At 47.3% G+C, this 19,202-nt stretch overlaps 2 protein-coding genes across 7 annotated transcripts in view; both read left to right on the top strand.

Moving 5' to 3' along the window:
- TFB2M (transcription factor B2, mitochondrial) overlaps positions 1–1,802 on the top strand; it is a 43,661-nt gene extending 41,859 nt beyond the window's left edge. For all 3 annotated transcript variants that reach the window (XM_078778864.1, XM_078778863.1, XM_068115939.2), the window contains one exon: positions 1,099–1,802. In XM_078778864.1, coding sequence (XP_078634990.1) covers positions 1,099–1,279 — 181 coding nt within the window. In that variant the 3' untranslated portion in view covers positions 1,280–1,802. The remainder of the gene's footprint in view (positions 1–1,098) is intronic.
- Positions 1,803–13,315: 11,513 nt separating this feature from the next.
- Positions 13,316–19,202, top strand: part of CNST (consortin, connexin sorting protein) — a 111,072-nt gene continuing 105,185 nt past the window's right edge. The window contains exon 1 of one of the 4 annotated variants that reach the window (XM_068115934.2): positions 13,316–13,582. The gene's annotated coding sequence lies outside the window, so the exon portion shown is untranslated. Of the gene's footprint in view, positions 13,957–19,202 lie in introns of all 4 variants that reach the window. The other 3 variants (XM_068115937.2, XM_078778858.1, XM_078778859.1) reach the window with 3 other exon arrangements.

Genomic DNA, 19,202 nt, shown 5'->3' on the forward strand with positions numbered 1-19,202 from the left:
ACCAGTGTATTTATTACCTCTGTTCCATCCTGATTGACTAAATATGATTCTAATTAAAGACTTCTGTTTATGGACCTCAACGACCTGTGCCTCGAGTGCAATTCCCTTTTATTAATTGTGGATTGTTTCCTCGGTGATGGTGTAGTGATTGCTCAGGCATTTTTCTTGCTAACCCATTTTACTGTCCCTCATGAGGATTGTAAATTTGGCAATTCGTTGTGCAGAGTATAATGTTTTGTGATTTCAAATTATGAATTTGAAAAAGCTCGATGCTTATGGGAAGTCTGAATGATGTTCATATATATAAATACCCTTTTTAACTCAGCTGGAACGAAGTTCAGGGGGGGCTTATGCGATGGCGCGTCGTCCATCAGTCCGTAAACACTTGAAAAGTCTTCTCTGAAACCGCTGAGGGGATTGCGACCAAATTTGGCAGAAATGATATTTGTTGTGTTGTGACTAAAATTTGATCACGGCATTAAAAAATTCGGGATCTAAGGGGGTTTACTGGGGTGAAAGTGGATCCAGGTTTGACCCCCCAAAATAGGAATTTGCTATTTCCTCTGAAACGACACACGATTTTGATGAAACTTGACCACAACCATCACCACCCATGCTGTACCAAAGTTTTTTCATGGCATTTAAAAAATCTGCCCCTTTTGGGGTGTACGGGGGGATGCCCCCCAAAATAGGTTTTTGCTTTCTTCTCAGAAACTACACACGCAATTTCAATGAAACTTCACCACAACCTTTATCACCCATGATGTACCAATGCTTGTTCAAGGCATCAGAAAAATTTGGGTCTTAGGAGGTATATGGGACTGGGGGAGGGGGAATTGCCTCCCAAAATAGGTTTGTTTTTTTCTTTGTTTAAAGTCTTTTGATTATGTTAGTATGATTCTACATGCTGCACTGTCTTCTCGCAACCATTGAAATTTGTTTAAAATACCCTTAGTCGGTGCAGTATGTTGTTTATTCTCCCAGGTGAGCACCAGGGGTATTGCCCCTATGTTTTTGTTCTTGCATGGAGTTATAAACTGCTTGAGACATGTTGGGAATAGTTTTATTTGGTGTAACCCCTCATTTGTATACTTGCAGCTTGTGGAGTTTGGGTCGTGGCTGTGAGATTATGACTGCAGCTGGCCTGGATCCTGACGTGAAGAGCAGAGAGATATCACCCTTATCTTACAGGCACCTCTTCCTGACACTCATCGAGCATCAGGATGCCATCATGGTGTCAAAGGAGATGTTGATTAAGTCTGTGTCCTTGCAAAACTGATTGTATTGCATGGCTGGTCACTTTTTTGTCTATTTGTCCTGGAACCAGATGGTTACAGCGTAGGAAGATTTGCAAGAGCTAATGGTGGTTGCAGGAAAGGACCATGACTTGTCATGTATAAGACTAAACAGAATACTGAATTCTGCTGTAAACCATGGTGAAGTGTCCAGCTGATCATTCAACTCTTACCAACTGCTATTGTTTTACGATGAATGGTTTGGAAAGTTATTAACTGCACGAACAAAGGGCAAATTATTATGTAATAATCTTCCTCTGTGGTTTTTAATGATGGTCATGGGAAGGAAAATGTATTAAAAGTATGTGTAAAGGAAGTCTTCTTTTTTTTTTCTTTTTTTTTTTAACCGTGTGGTCATTCAAATGCCTAATAAATTTGACATCACTTCATTACTTTTATAATCGGCAATTGGTTCTAATGACCTGGATTGTTTTACTGTGGCTAACTTTGTATTGTACATTATTCATTTGTTAATATGGTGACGTAGAAATAAAATGTTTGTTCTGATGCCGGTGTTTTTATAAATACACTACATTTGGGGCGAGTAGACTTTGTGGACTATCTTTCTTGCCTGGGATCATCTATATAGTGCACACACACACACACACACACACACACACACACACACACACACACACACACACACACACCAGAAAGTATTCACACACACACACACACCAGAAAGTATTCACACCCTTTGACTTTTTTCACATTTTGTTGTATTTTACATTTGTTGTATACAGTCTGAATTTGCTGAAGTCTGAAGTTTCGGGAACTGAGTGGCGTGCTGACGAGGAGGGGAGTGTCGTTGAAGCTGAAGGGAAAGGTGTATGCTGCATGTGTGAGAAGTGTTATGATTTATGGGAGCGAGACATGGGTAATGAACGTAGAGCAGCAAAGAAGGCTGGAAAGGGTGGAAATGCGAATGGTTCGGTGGATGTGCGGAGTATCGTTGAGAGAGAGGCTGACAAATGATGAATTGCGAAAGATGATGAGAATAGAGCCTGTGATTGATGCTGTGAAGAGGAACAGGTTGAGATGGTTTGGTCATGTGTTGAGGAAGGATGAAAGTGACTGGTTGAGAAGAGTGATGGAAATGAATGTAGAAGGAAGTAGAGGATGGGGAAGACCGAGAAAGGCTTGGCTAAAGGTAATGCAAGAAGAAATGCGGGTAAGGAGGTTAACAAGGGGAGATGCAGAAAATAGGGCAAAATGGAGAAGATTGTCATTGGGACCGCAAGGCTAACCCCCGCTCTCGCAGTTGGTTGTTGTGGCCTCAAAATGGCCTCAAAATGCCTGTTGGTTGTTGTTGTTTGCAGTCTGACTTTAAAATGGATTAAATAGATTTTTTTTGTCGTGGTCCAGCAGTTATCCCCTCCTGGTGAAACTGTCTAAATCCAGAACTACTGCTCACCACTCATTTATTTCTCGTTTTCCCACCTGTGGAACCACTTCCCATTCTCTCTTCAATCTCATTCTTCCCTTCAGGTCTTCAAGACAGCTGTTCACCACCATCTCCAGTCATCCCCCATCGAAAATCATGATCTTTTCTACACCTGTTAAACCAACCCCACCCCTCCCAAAAAATCGGTTATGTATCCATCTTATCCACCCATTGTATTCTCCCTTACCCCTCATTCTTACCTGCATCACTTGTTTGTCTGTGCCCGTCTATTTTCTCCCTCTGCCCTGCTTTTGATGTTTCCCCTTTCTCCTGCTGTCCCCTTTATGTTCTGATTTGTTGTGTGTCATAGCTCTTCCATGAGCCTTGACCATGTTGTAAAAAAAAAAAAAAAAAAAAAATTGCACTTTTTCTGGCATGCCCTGTAGGACAATGCCCCCTGGATCAACGTTTATCTGTCCGTCCAGTGTATGTATGTATGTCCCTTACGCCGGCATTTTGCAGGTTTATTCCCTTTAAAATTCGTTTTCTCTGCAACCATTGGTCTGATTGACCCGAAATTTTCACCATTGGAGTGCCTCCTCTTGTAGAATTTTACTAATTATGACGTCATAAGTCCCGTGGTATGGGCGCTATCTTGGAAAAAAATCGAAAAATTTGCACCTCAATAGCTTCGAAATTGCTCCATGAGAAAACATTTAAATGCGGCTCATTGTGAAGAACTGCATGGAGAATAGGTGTTAACGATGTCCTTGGTGCCTTCATTATGATGTCATAATTCGGCAGGTACAATGCTTGAATTTTTTGAGCGTGATCTACACAATTGTATTGAAGAATGTAAAATTATGACGTCATCGGATTTGTGGTCGCAGCCATATTGGATCACACCAAGTTGACTGCGGAGTAAGTATTCTATGAATATCAATCTAGTTTTTGTTGTATTTATTTCGAAAATAGAGTGGTATCTATATAAGGTTTTTTTTTAAATCGAACTTTGATGCGACTTTGCCATCCCTGGGGCATCCGTCGGTCGGCCCATCGAGCAGATCTTTGTGAACAGAACCCAAATTGCCCTTTATATATTTTACTAAACAGGTCTTCAGTTGGGTATACTTTCCAGGAAGAGAAGGCAAATTGTTTCAGACCAACTGCCTCACCACAGGATTCAGTGTAATATGGGTGGGAAGAGGGGGTACCGGTAGGATAAATTGAAGACGAGGTGGGATTAGTCTGTGCATGAGAGAGCAGGTTTCTGTGGAAGAATTCCCAGGCTGGCAAGTGTGAACTAGATAATCTGGATGTGTGAACTGGTGTTACTTGTGTAAGCACAATAGTTCGTTTTTCGCCCGTCCCCCACGCAGTGGGAAACGGGACTTTGCAATAAATTATGTGTCTATGTGTGTGTCCGGGTCGTAACCTTTTCATCTTTTGAGCTTTTTTCATCAAAGCGTTTTTTTATGAGAATACGGAGAAGACAAATGAATAATTTGGTGAAAAGGTCAAGGGTCAGCATCACCTAAAATCATCAATTTTTATCCAATTGAACTGAAATTTTAATTTTCTATTTGAGCTTTGTCATCAAATTTTGTTACCGTGTTGCACAGTATGTACTGCGGCCGCTGAGTTCCATCTTTTCCCGTCAGACAGGTGAAACCAACGAACGTTGTCGTTATTACCCTGAGCTCGCGAAACGAAAAGCGGGGTTAAGCATTCGGGTACGTACGTGTGCCGTCTGCCGTACGTGTCTGCATTTTAAAAATTCATTTTCTCAGCAACCATTGCTCCGAATGACATGAAATTTTCACCATATGAGCGCCTCCTCCTGGAGAACATTTTAATGATTATTATGATGTCATAGGTCACGTAGTACCGGCGCCATTTTGGAAAAACCTCGCACCTCTATATCTGAAACCACTCCATGGAAAAAATTGAGACCTGGCTCATTGTCAACCACTCCCTCTAGTAAATAAGATAGGTTAATGATGATGTCATGGTGCCTTTGTTATGACGTCATAATTCGACAAGTACAACACTTATCCGATCATTATTAAATTTTTTCCTCAGCAACTGTTGGTCTGATGGACACGAAATTTTCACCATAGGAGCGCCTCCTGTAGAATATTTGAATCATGACGTCATAGGTCATGTGGTACAGGCGCCATCTTGGAAAAACCGAAAAATGTTGCACCTCTATATCTCCAAAACCGCTCTGGAAAAAATTGAAACATGGCTCATTGTAAAGAACTCCATATGGGGAATCGGTGTTGTTGACGATGACGCCATTGGTGCCATAATTATGACATCATGATTCGACAGGGACAACGCTTAGTCTGATCAGTTTGAAATGTATTGAGCATGATCTATGCAACAATTATAACAGAGAATATAAATTTATGATGTCATCACTCACGTGGGTTGGCAGCCATATTGAATCAAAGAAAAAAAATATGTAAAAAAACAGAAGAGTTGGCTCGCAACAAGTTGGCTGCGCAGGTATGAATACCATCGTTTTATTGTAAGCGCTCATTCTTTTTATGATATAATATTGGCTTATAATTGAATAAAAATTTATTTAAAAAATAAAATAATTATGAACACAAAGTCCTAAATTATTATTTTTAAAAATCCAAACCCTTGTAATTTTTTAACAAAAACATTTTAACCCTTGTAATTTTTTTAACAAAAATATTTTAACCCTTGTAATTTTAAAATAAAAACATTTTAGCCCTTGTAATTTTTTAACAAAAACATTTTAACCTTTGTAATTTTTAAACAAAAACATTTTAACCCTTGTAATTTTTTAATAAAAACATTTTAACCCTTGTAATTTTTAAACAAAAACATTTTTACCCTTGTAATTTTTAAACAAAAACATTTTAACCCTTGTAATTTTTAAACAAAAACATTTTAACCCTTGTAATTTTTTAACAAAAACATTTTAACCCTTGTAATTTTTAAACAAAAACATTTTTACCCTTGTAATTTTTAAACAAAAACATTTTTACCCTTGTAATTTTTAAACAAAAACATTTTAGCCCTTGTAATTTTTAAACAAAAACATTTTAACCTTTGTAATTGTTTAACAAAAACATTTTAACCCTTGTAATTTTTAAACAAAAACATTTTAACCCTTGTAATTTTTAAACAAAAACATTTTTACCCTTGTAATTTTTAAACAAAAACATTTTAACCCTTGTAATTTTTAAACAAAAACATTTTAACCCTTGTAATTTTTTAACAAAAACATTTTAACCCTTGTAATTTTTCAACAAAAACATTTTAACCCTTGTAATTGTTTAACAAAAACATTTTAACCCTTGTAATTGTTTAACAAAAACATTTTAACCCTTGTAATTGTTTAACAAAAACATTTTAACCCTTGTAATTTTTAAACAAAAACATTTTAACCCTAGTAATTTTTTAACAAAAACATTTTAACCCTTGTAATTTTTTAACAAAAACATTTTAACCCTTGTAATTTTTTAACAAAAACATTTTAACCCTTGTAATTGTTTAACAAAAACATTTTAACCCTTGTAATTGTTTAACAAAAACATTTTAACCCTTGTAATTTTTTAACAAAAACATTTTAACCCTTGTAATTTTTAAACAAAAACATTTTTACCCTTGTAATTTTTAAACAAAAACATTTTTACCCTTGTAATTTTTAAACAAAAACATTTTAGCCCTTGTAATTTTTAAACAAAAACATTTTAACCTTTGTAATTGTTTAACAAAAACATTTTAACCCTTGTAATTTTTAAACAAAAACATTTTAACCCTTGTAATTTTTAAACAAAAACATTTTTACCCTTGTAATTTTTAAACAAAAACATTTTAACCCTTGTAATTTTTAAACAAAAACATTTTAACCCTTGTAATTTTTTAACAAAAACATTTTAACCCTTGTAATTTTTCAACAAAAACATTTTAACCCTTGTAATTGTTTAACAAAAACATTTTAACCCTTGTAATTGTTTAACAAAAACATTTTAACCCTTGTAATTGTTTAACAAAAACATTTTAACCCTTGTAATTTTTAAACAAAAACATTTTAACCCTAGTAATTTTTTAACAAAAACATTTTAACCCTTGTAATTTTTTAACAAAAACATTTTAACCCTTGTAATTTTTTAACAAAAACATTTTAACCCTTGTAATTGTTTAACAAAAACATTTTAACCCTTGTAATTGTTTAACAAAAACATTTTAACCCTTGTAATTTTTTAACAAAAACATTTTAACCCTTGTAATTTTTTAACAAAAACATTTTAACCCTTGTAATTTTTTAACAAAAACATTTTAACCCTTGTAATTGTTTAACAAAAACATTTTAACACTTGTAATTTTTTAACAAAAACATTTTAACCCTTGTAATTTTTCAACAAAAACATTTTAACCCTTCTTTTTTCTTTAAATACTGTTATACCCTTATTTTTTAATTGAAATGTATATTGGGGTGGCGTGTCTCGTACCCCCAGCTTGGAGGTTTCGTACCCCCAGGGGGTACAGGCACCCCTGGTTAAGAACCTATGCTCTCGGAGTCCAGAGGCTAAAGCCAAGGGGTGTGCATAAACCTCAAAGTTGTCAGGCCTGGGTTGCAATCCTGACCCAGCTGTAAATTGCCATTCCGGTGTTTCAGCCTTCAGAGGCAACGCCATTCATCAACGTGTGTGCTGTCCCTCAGGTGGGCGTTAACCTGGCGTCATGTCTGCCTAATTAACTGGTGGACAGTTAGAGTGGGCGAGTTATCGCCAGCACCATGAACAAATTACGAATTCCATCTCCAACCCATAGGGGGCACTGCATCAATTAAACGTCCTCACAAAAGGAGGGTGCATTGATGCGACACGCCTTGCCTTTGGAGACGAGTTGTTGTCGAGCAATCAAACCCAGACGAAATGTAGCAAGTACCCTACCTCTGTGAACCCACCAGAAGCTCCTGGTAGTGCTTGATGGACCTTCCTTGAAGTGGCCCTTCAAATATTCGGACATTTCTCCACATGGAAATGACTTTTCCTGTGAATATCTCCCAAGTGATTACTATCCCGTCTCCTGCTGTTTTGCAATCACTTCTGTGTGTCTGTGTGTGTGTGTGTGTGTGTGTGTGTGTGTGTGTGTGTGTGTGTGTGTGTGTGTGTGTGTCTGGCTGTGTGTGTGTGTGTGTGTGTGTGTGTCTGGCTGTGTGTGTGTGTGTGTGTGTGTGTGTGGCTGTGTGTGTGTATGTGTGTGTGTATGTGTGTGTGTGTCTGGCTGTGTGTGTGTGTGTGTGTGTGTGTGTGTGTGTGTGTGTGTGTGTGTGTGTGTGTGTGTGTGTGTGTGTGTGTGTGGCTGTGCGTGTATGTGTCCATCCGGGCCGTCAATGTTTACCATTTGAGTTTTGTCATGAGATTTTCACCAAAGCTTTATTATGATAATACAGAGAAGGAAAATGAATAACTTTGTCTAAAGGTCAAAAGGGTAAAGGTCAGCATCACCTGAAAGCATGAATGGTCATCCATCCAATTGACCTGAAATTTAAATTTATCATTTGGGTTTTGTCGTCAAATTTTTAACAAAGCTTTATCATGAGAATATGGAAAAGGCAAATTAATAATTTGGTGAAAAGGTCAAAGGTCAGGTTGCATAAAACCCTCAACTTTCGCCCAATTGACCTGAAATTTTAAGATTTTGCATATTGGGTCACAAAATTGGTTCACCTGTGGCGGACACGATGACTCGCTGGCGCAGTGACATAATTCCGAGCACCAGTGGGTGTCGGCCACGCCCCAGGTGAGGCGTGGCCTCCGGATATACATGCGGGCTCGCAATCCAGAGCACGACAGTGCTGACGAGTGAGCAAGCAATAAAGAGCTCGAGTTAACCCAAAGCGTTGTGGCCTACCTTTGTTTAACGTGTGTGCCCAGCACCACACTGGTGACCTCCGACTGGTTCAGCCGTTGCTGTTCCCCGAACGCGCTATGGCCACCAACGCTGTCGCGATCAAGCTACCGGAGTTCTGGGAAGCGCAGGCCGACACCTGGTTTCTACAGGCCGAGGCCCAATTCCAGCTCCGGGGCGTCACGGCGGACGACACGAGGTACTTTTACATGGTCGCTGCCCTTGGATCCGGCACGGCCGCCCGAGTCGTGTCCTTCCTCCGGCACCTGCCGGACGAGAGCAAGTACGCGGCGCTCAAGCGACTCCTCCTCGACACGTTTGGCCTCACAGAGGACCTTCCCATCCGTCTTTTGGACCTTCCCATCCTCGGCGACACACGACCGTCCGCCCGCATGGATTACATGCTGTCCCTGCTCGGCGACAGCCACGCGGATTTCCTCTTCCGTGCTCTCTTCCTCCGCCAGCTACCTGTACAGGTACGGCTCGCGCTCGCCGGTTCGACCATTATGGAACCGCGCACCCTGGCCAGGGAGGCGGACAGGTTTTTCGTGGCCCACGACGCACGGCCGGCATATAGCACGGCCATCGTGGATCCCGGCGCTGCGCACGGCGCGAGTGGTTCAGACCGCCACGTGGCATGGCGTTCGGATCCTCCCGAACACGGCGTAGGTTTGGCGGATCTGCGCGTGGCCGCCGCCACGCCCCGCCCACCACCGTCGTCACAACCGGCACGACAACCACCACCGGGCCAGACCTGGTGTCATTTCCATACCAGGTTCGGCCACAAGGCCAGGTCATGCCGCCCGCCTTGTACTTTTGGCAGGTCGGGAAATGGCCAGGCCGGCGCTCGCTTCCTGCCATGAGCGTCAGCCATACTGGCAGCCTGCTGTTCATAATGGACACATGCTCGGGTCGTCGCTTCTTGTGCGACACGGGAGCGCAGGTGAGCGTCCTCCCTGCCTCCGCGTCCGACAAGCAAGCTGAGGGCCGGGGCCCCGTTTTGCTTGCCGCCAATGGCACGCCCATCCGCACGTTCGGAAAGCATTGTCTCTCGCTGCGGTTTGGGGGACAGCGCTTTCAGTGGTCGTTCGTTACCGCGAGTGTCCCCATGGGCCTACTCGGAGCAGACTTCCTCTGTGCGCATGGGCTGCTGGTGGACGTGAGGCACAGATGCCTTGTCCAAGCCGAAACCTTCAGCTCACTTGCTTGCGCCCTGAGCAGTTCGTTGAGCAGCTCCCTGGGCGGCTCACCGAGCGGCTCGCCAAGCGGCTTGCTGAGTGGTTCGGTCCCGGCGAGGTTGGTCTGCACGCTTCCGGCAGCGGACGAGTTCACCCGCCTCCTCGCCAGTTTCCCGGCCCTCACGCGGCCCACTTTCTCGGCGGTGGCCGCCAAGCACGGGGTGGAGCATCACATCCCCACTGTCGGGCCACCGGTCTATGCCCGGGCGCGCCGCCTCGACCTGGCGAAGCTCGCCGTGGCGCAGGGGGAGTTTGCCATGCTGGAGCGACTGGGCATCGTCCGGTGCTCCAACAGCGCATGGGCATCGCCGCTGCACATTGTGCCCAAGCCCGGCGGCAGGTGGCGGCCGTGCGGAGACTACCGCGGCCTCAACGATGCTACCACCCCCGACCGCTACCCGGTCCCTCACATCCAGGACTTTTCCGCCCGGTTGGCGAAAATGTCCCTCTTCTCCAAGGTGGACCTCATCCGCGGATACCACCAGGTCCCCGTCAGGCCGGAGGACATACCGAAGACGGCCGTCATCACACCATTCGGCCTCTTCGAGTTTCTGCGGATGCCCTTCGGGTTGAAGAATGCGGCCCAGGCGTTCCAGCGGCTTATGGACAGCGTCTTGCGCGACTTGGATTTCGTGTCCGTCTACCTGGACGACATCCTCGTCGCAAGCACGTCCCGTGAGGAGCACCTCCGCCATCTCCGCATGCTCTTCGAACGCCTGGGCCGACATGGCCTGATCATCAACCCCGCCAAGTGCTGGTTCGGCGTCACCGAAATCGACTTTTTGGGGCACCGCGTCACCAGGCACGGGGCCATCCCCTTACCGGCCAAGGTGGAGGTGGTCAGGGGTTTTCCGCGCCCCCGCACGATCAAGGGGCTCCAGGAGTTCCTGGGCATGGTGAACTTTTATCACCGTTTCCTGCCCCGCATCGCCCAGCTCCTGCGCCCCCTGCACGAGGCCCTCCGGGGGAAGCCGGGCAAAGGTGACGTTGCCTGGACCGAGCCGATGGACGCGGCGTTCACGGGCGCGAAGCTCGCCTTGGCTAACGCCACCATGCTCGCGCACCCGGCGCCCGATGCACCGACCGCCCTCACCACCGACGCGTTGGACTACCCGGTGGGCGCGGTGCACGAGCAATGGGTGAAGGGAGCTTGGCAGCCGCTGGCGTTTTTTAGCCGGCAGCTCCGCCCGCACGAACGTCGGTACAGTACCTTCGTCCGTGAGCTGCTCGGGCTACACCTGGCGGTCCGGCACTTCCGCCATCTGCTCGAGGGCTGCCCGTTCGTGGCCTTCGTCTACCACAAGCCCTTGGTTTTCGCGATGGCCAAGGTCGCCGAGCCATGGTCGGCCCGGCATCAGCGTCACCTCTCGGCCGTGTCCGAGTACATGACGGACATCCGGCACGTCGCGGGGAAGGACAACCCAGTGGCGGATTGCCTTTCCCGGTCCGTCGCCCACGCGGTCCACTTCGGGATCGACTATGCCCGGATGGCGACGGACCAGTCCGCCGACCCCGCCGTCCAGGCTTTTCGGACCGCCGTCACGGGCCTCCGCGTCACCGAGGTACCGTTTGACGGCGCGGGCGCGGCCCTCTTGTGCGACGTCTCCCTCGGCCGGCCTCGCCCCATCGTGCCCGCGGGCTGGCAGCGCCGGGTTTTTGATGCCATCCACAGCCTGTCCCACCCGGGCACGAAGGCCTCCCAAAAGCTGGTCGCCGACAAGTTCGTCTGGCATGGCCTCCGGAAGGCCGTCGGCGATTGGGCCAGGACGTGCCTCGCGTGCCAGCGTGCGAAGGTTCACCGCCACACCCAGGCCCCGCTTGCCCCGTTTACGGTGCCCGAACGTCGGTTCGACCACGTTCACGTGGACTTGGTGGGACCTCTGCCCCCCTCGCGGGGTTTCACCCACGTCCTCACCATGGTGGACCGCACCACCCGGTGGCCGGAGGCCGTGCTTTTGGCAGCAACGACAGCGGCGGACGTCGCACAGGCGTTCATCGCCACTTGGGTTGCCCGGTTCGGCGCCCCCTCGGACATCTCGTCCGACCGCGGCCCCCAGTTCACCTTGGAGCTCTGGGGGGCGGTAGCGCGGGGGCTTGGCGTCTAGCTGCACCACACTACGGCCTACCACCCCCAGGCCAACGGCCTGTGCGAGCGCTTCCATCGCGCCATGAAGGCCGCGCTCCGGGCCAGCCTCCGCGACGGCGGCTGGGTCGACAGGCTCCCCTGGGTCCTGCTGGGCCTCCGGACGGCGCCCAAGGACGACCTGCACGCATCCGCGGCAGAGTTGGTCTTCGGACAACCGCTGCGGGTGCCGGGCGAGTTCCTCCCCGACTCCACGGCACCATGTTCCGCGGCGCAGCAGCGCTCCGCTCTGCAGGAGACCGCCCGGAGGTTCGCCCCGGTGCCTACGGCGCACCACGGTTGCCCGCCAACGCACGTCGCCCCGGAGCTTCGCACGGCGGAGTACGTGTTCGTCCGCCACGACGCCCACCGGACACCGCTGCGGCCCCCGTATGACGGGCCCTTCCGCGTGCTGGAGACCGGGGCGAAGCATTTCACCCTGGACATCGGCGGTACTCCTGACCGCGTCTCCGTGGACCGCCTCAAGCCGGCCCACCTCGACTTGGACCACCCCCCGCCAGCGGCTCTGCCCCCGCGTCGGGGCCGCCCCCCGGCGGGCGGACCCCCGGCACCGCCCAACCCCGCCGTCACGCCACCCCCCTGCCCTGCACCCATCCCAGATGCCGCCAGAGGCATCCCAGATGGCATCCCAGCATCCCAGACGCCGCCAGCCACCAGAGGGCGCTTCGGCCGGGTCATCCGTTTGCCCCGCAAACTGACCCTTCAGGTGCGCGGGAATTCTGGGGGGGCGCGTGTGGCGCACACGATGACTCGCTGGCGCAGTGACATAATTCCGAGCACCAGTGGGTGTCGGCTACGCCCCAGGTGAGGTGTGGCCCCCGGATATACACGCGGGCTCACAGTCCAGTCCAGAGCACGGCAGTGCTGACGAGTGAGCAAGCAATAAAGAGCTCGAGTTAACCCAAAGCGTTGTGGCGTACCTTTGTTTAACGTGTGTGCCCAGCACCACACACCAATCAAAATGTAGAAGCTGATTATTTTTTATATTGAAAGCTCAAAAGGTCAAGGCTGCATAAAATTATCAATTTTCATTTGTATCTTTACCTCCGCCACCAAAGGTGGATGGAGGTTATGTTTTCACCCCTGTCTGTCTGTCCGTTTGTGAACAAAATATCACAAAAAGTTATGGACGGATTTGGACGAAACTTGTTGGACAGGTGTGTGTGACAAGGTCAAGGAAGAATCTATTCAATTTTGGTGAAGATCCGGATCCAGCTAGTATAATTTTTAAAGTGATTCTTCACCATTGTGTGATGTGGCCAACCAGGTGGAGGTATGCTCTCTACTGAGTGCCGTTCTAGTTTAAAACTGTATTCGTTATTTCGAGCATACGGAAGAAGAGGAGGAATACGAAGAAGAAGAGGAGCAAGAGGAAGACCTCTGAATGCAAACAGACGCGGACGGGCTTTGCATGTTCACATTGTGTAGTTTTCATAAAGATCGCTAGGCGGAGTTTTCCGAGGCCGCGTCACTCAGTAACGTGGTGTGTGTCCGCCGGTGTTTGTGTACATCCGGCTCTTCGCCACTGTGGACCATTTGTCTTTTATTAGATTGTTATTCGGAGTTTCGGACTCGAAGTCAAACACGACCCTCGGACTCGTTCCGCGTGAAACAAACCGCCCGGGTGAGTCCCACGACCGCTTCTCTCTCGGTCAGTTTGTCGATGTCTGTGCGAACCTCCATTCCTGTGCACCACGCGTCGTCTGTGCCTCCTTCGGTCCTTCATTACCTCCCTCCTCACGTCTTCACGTTTACCTTGCCTCGAATTCCCGGCCGCTCGAGGCCCCGTGCCCGGCGAGCACGCGCGTCGTGTCAGCACCTAGTGGGCGAGCGAGGGACGTCGAGGGAAGAGGAGAGGAGAAGCCTCCTTTGAGCTGCAGCTTTTATTAACCGAAATGTGATCGGGATTTCACATAATGACTGGAGCTGCGTATCTCCCGCTAGTGTTGGTTTAAAAAAAAAAACAATTCCTGCCAGTGGTGACGTCACCTCGAAGCGGTATGTTGGCTCTTTGTCCTTTAGAGGTAGATGACTTACTGTCTGTCGTCAGAAATGATCAAGTGAATGAGCGTGTGAAGTACTGATTGTCACCCTCGTACAAATGATGAACCGCAATGAAAGTGAATCATTTGAAGGGGTGGTTTATTAAAAATTGGTCAATGACTTAGACTTGTTTTTCATGCTAAAAATAAATGGTTTGGGTTGATTATTTACATATATGGTAATATACATATATGTTGCCTTTTCCTACAAACATGGTGTGTGTGGGTGTGTGTCAATATATTTGTGTATAATATGTGTTTGTTCATATTTCAATGTGTGTATATAATGTCATACAGGATGTGTATGTTCATATATCGATATGCATGTATGTCATATATATATATATATATATATATATATATATATATCGATATGCATGTATATAATGTGTATGATCATATATCGATATGCATGTATATAATGTCATGTATAATATATCATTATATGTATGATCATATATCAATATGCATGTATACGTCATATATAACATATAAATATATAAATAATATATAGGCCTATATATCGATATGCATGTATATAATGTTTATGATCATATATCGATATGCATGTATATAATGTGTATGATCATATATCGATATGCATGTATATAATGTCATGTATAATATATTTATGATCATATATTGATATACATGTATATAATGTCATGTATAATATATTTATGATCATATATCGATATGCATGTATATGTCATGTATAATATATTTATGATCATATATCGATGTGCATGTGTTGTAGTTGCTGTGCATGCATGGATGTGCATGTGCTGTGGTCAGTGTTGAGATTTTGAGATTGTACATATAACATCATTAAAGGTTAAAGGTTTGCCCCCCATAGTTAGTCCACAAGCAACACGTAGGCCCATTAGAATTAGTTATGTCATAGTATGTGTAAGAGTAGGCCATTTCCCTAGTGACATCTGCGTTGTGTAAAGAATTGAGCTTAGGTCCTTTCATTTTGCGGCCACCCTTCATTTTCATCAATGGGCAAACTCGATCCCGTGCCCCATTTTGGCTGATCCCTCCGTGTGTGGTGCTTTGGCTGCCAGCAGCATTAGTTGCCCTTTGCTCGCTCAAACTAGTCGGGTAACTACGAGGTAGGCCTAAAAAGAGGGAGGAGCGCGGGGTCGAGGTGTGGCCGCGTCAAGCAGCGCGTCAGAAGGCGGTGATGGTAAGAGCAACAGCCAACCAGAGCTCAGTGGGCATGGCATGATAGGGCGTACCAAAGAAACGTCTAGTAAGTTCGAGGGGGTTCGCTGGGCAAGGCTATATAAGCCAGCGCACAAAGCCCTTGAACAGGACTGGCTGTATTGAGAGGACTTGATGAGAACTGGTTGAAAAGGACTCGTGGGGAAAGGGCGCGCTGAGAGGACTGCAACGAATTGTGCTTTGTAAAAGGACTGTATGAGGACCAAGTGAACTGGCTGATACGAGAGAACTGATCCGGAGCACTCGTGTGAGAACAGTACTGAGAGGACCGGCGTGCATATGACAGTTTTGAGGCATTGATTGAGAAGCGCATTGAGAAGCGCGTATTGAACTGTCCGTTTATTACGTACGCAGCCCCGCGAGTGTAACCGCCAAAGCCAGCCCTACTGTTCGCCCCATAATAATCCCGTGTGCAAAACGACACGTGGAGAGCTCCTGCTGTCTGGTTCATCTGCTTCGCGGTGCGAGTTGGGGACCGGAGAGCGAGCTGCCTGGACGCCATCCCTGGACCATCGACCTGTTCGTCTGCAACCCCGTGTGAGTGTGTCTGAGTGTGACGGGCCCGTTTGTCCAGGGATAAGTTAAGACTGTTTAAGGCTGCACTCTGTATTCTTCTTCTTCTTATTGTACAAAGTGTAAATAAATCTGTTATTCCTTTTCTTCCCAAATTCGACCGTTTCAGTCATTTCCTCCATTGGGTAAGCGTAGCACGATTACGAACCGCTTGGATGGGGTTAGTCATTGCTAACGGCTCGGGTCACGGGTCTCTACCGCTCGGCGTTTCGACCAACACCCGTGATTCGGGCGGGGCTTATTTCGTTTCCGGTCGGCCGGCGCGAGTAATTAGGTAATTGTGATTAGTCCCACGACCCTACTTCGCGCTGTCCGGGAGTGACGTCATAGGTCCCGGGTCCCGTCGGCTAGTCAAAGACAAGGGGACTAATCCCCCCTTCGTAAAGGGGAAAGGCCGGCGCTGAGATCCGCAACAATATTTATGATCATATATCGATGTGCATGTATATAATGTCATGTATAATATATGTATGATTATATATCGATATGCATGTATATAATGTCATGTATAATATATTTATGATTATACATCAATATGCATGTATATGTCATTTATAATATATTTACGATCGTATATCAAAATGCATGTATGTGTCATGTATAATATATAAATATATAAATAATATATATATATATTGTTGCGGATATGAGGACTGTATTTTTTGATTGTGTGCTTTATCATTATTATTATTATTGTTATTCTGCGCCCCCTGCCTCCGGAGCTGTGTAAAGGTCAAAGGGCGTCCCATAATTAGTCCACAAGCATACACGTCAGCCAATCATAGAATACCCCTGTTCGATAGTTATATCTTATTCTGTGTTTTAGGGTAAGGCTGTGTCTCCCATTAATAGAAGTACTCCATTGCACCAAGTGAAAGAGATAGATTCCCTTCATTCCCATTCCCAAAACCTCCATTCCCCCTTTTCGTCAATTGCCAACTGCATTTTGGGCGGTTTTCCCTTCATCCGCCATTGACCACGAGGCAGGGTTGGGGAAGAAAGGCGGGTCCCCACCTCGTCATAGAGGGGAGGAGTGAACCAGCCCTTGCCGACCAACCCAGAATGAGGGGTTGGCTTTAAAGGGCGGAGAGAGAACGTTTTGGGGAGGTTCGCAAAGGGTCAAGGGTGGGGCTTATATAACCCGAGGCAGAGGCCCCCGGAGAGAGTCGAGGAGGGAGGAGATCAGAAGACAGAAAGGCCTTGAGTTGGACTAAGCAAGAGAGGAAGTTGTTGGACTGGGTGGGACTAAGAAAGAGAGAGAAAGAGTCCTGAAGCTTGTGAGGGAAGGAGAGAAAACCCGTCACACCAACCCCCCACCAGCCGCGTTGGCTCCACCAAGCGTTCACCTCCACCAAGGCTCCACCAAGCTCCGCGTTGGCTCCACCAAGCGTTCACCTCCACCAAAGCTCCACCAAGCTCCGCGTTGGCTCCACCAAGCGTTCACCTCCACCAAAGCTCCGCGTTGGCTCCACCAAGCATTCACCTCCACCAAGGCTCCACCAAGCTCCGCGTTGGCTCCACCAAGCGTTCACCTCCACCAAAGCTCCACCAAGCTCCGCGTTGGCTCCACCAAGCGTTCACCTCCAGCCATCCACCTCCTGCGATTCCTGTCATCATTCCCTGCGTGAGTCTGTCTTTTGTTTGTTCTGTCCTGAGTTAATTAAGACTGTAGGTAAGCTAGTATTTTCACTGTGTCACCTGCGTCTTATGTGCTGTAAATAAACGTGACTGCTTTCTTTTTGCTTATGTGTGTAAATAGTAAATAAATTTAGTCGTATTTCCAAACCTTTCTTTGCCTTCGTCTTCCTCTTTGCATTCGTCGTTTTAGTCTTTTCCCTCATTGAGCAGCCGCGGTGCGATCCGGCCAACGTTTGGGTGGAATCGGGTTCTAATCGGGGAATAACTGTTCGGTCGCGGTAATACCAACCGCTCGGTAAAATAACATCTTTAACCGCGTCCGCAACAATTGGTGTCAGGGAGTGGGATACGAGGCCCGAAGCGCGCTTAACGCGCTCAAAATTACAAAGTGCTGGAAATTTGTGTTGTTGTAAAGGAAAACCCGAATTTTGAAATCGCGCCATGGCTGGTCAAGGCGATCGGATGCCGGTGGGTGAGCTAGAGGAGGGGTTAGGAGTAACCCAGGATCAGAGGGACGAAGTAGAGGAGAACATTGGCAATGTGGTTGAGGGAGTATCAGACGCACAAAATGGCGCTCTCGCGCACGTGGTTGAGGGGGCAGCTGTGGCCGCACCCTTTGTACTACCAACGGTGGTCCAAATGCAAGCCTTCATGGCGCAATTCACCGAGATGCTGAGAATAAACGAGGAGAAATTGAGTAATAAAATTGAAGCAATAACGAACGAATGGGGAAACCAAATTGAAGCAATAACGGACGGATTGGAGGGCCAAATGGGAGCAATAACGAACGGAATGATGGCCAATATGGAGCGAATCGGCAAGATTGGGGACAGAATGGGTGACCGCATGCAAAAATGTGGGGAGACCATGGATCGCATGGTGGGCGAGAGGGTCCCAGGGGTGCACGAGGAGGTAAAGCGGGTCGAGAAGCGCTGGTTGAGCGAAGCGGAGGAAAGCACGGGTACAATGACGGGGGTAGAAATCGCGACACGGGGTTTGGAAAAGCCGGCGACCGCTTAGGTAGAGGAAGGTGTTTTATTAAAGCCAGCAGTCGTCGAGGTGAATAAAGACAAAGCAGTGCTGGGAATTAAAATTGAAGAGATGACGGAGGTAGCCCGGGAATTGCAGGGAGAAATGGAAAATGTGCAAAGTCCCTGCTCAAATCATGATGATGTACGCACTAACCAAATAAAGAGGTTGCAGGTTTTGTTGCAGGGAGGAAGAAGAACCCCGAAGGTGAGACGTGCTGTATATTGTGCGGGAAGATTTTGTAAGAGGATGTTTGGCGACAAAAGAATTTTCGCGCGCTTGGGATCGAGGAAGCATCCGGGCGTTGGTGAGGGGTCCCGTGTGAGTGGAAATGGCACGCGTGTGAGGAAAAAGTGTGCGTCGGCGAGTGGGTGTGTTATAAAGTGTGGGAGTGAAACCGAGTGCGAGCGAGAATGCACGTCGGGGTGTACGGAGTGTGACACGGAGAGTAAGGTGGTTGTGGAACGTGTGCGAGGAAGCACACCTGAGTTGGTGATGGCGCAGGTGCGAGAGGGCACATCGGAGCGCGAGTGTGAAACCGAGTGCGAGCGAGAATGCACGTCGGGGTGTACGGAGTGTGACACGGAGAGTGAGGTGGTGGTGGAACGTGTGCGAGGAAGCACACCTGGGTTGGTGGTAGCGCGAGTGTGGGAGAGCCCATCTGAGCGCGTTAGTGGATGGATGCAAGAGTGCACGCCCATGGTGAGTGTTACGGAGGACGTAACGGAGGAGAGG

The sequence above is a fragment of the Myxine glutinosa genome, chromosome 5, assembly GCF_964187855.1.
Source record: "Myxine glutinosa chromosome 5, kmMyxGlut1.1, whole genome shotgun sequence".
Lineage (NCBI taxonomy): Eukaryota > Metazoa > Chordata > Myxini > Myxiniformes > Myxinidae > Myxine > Myxine glutinosa.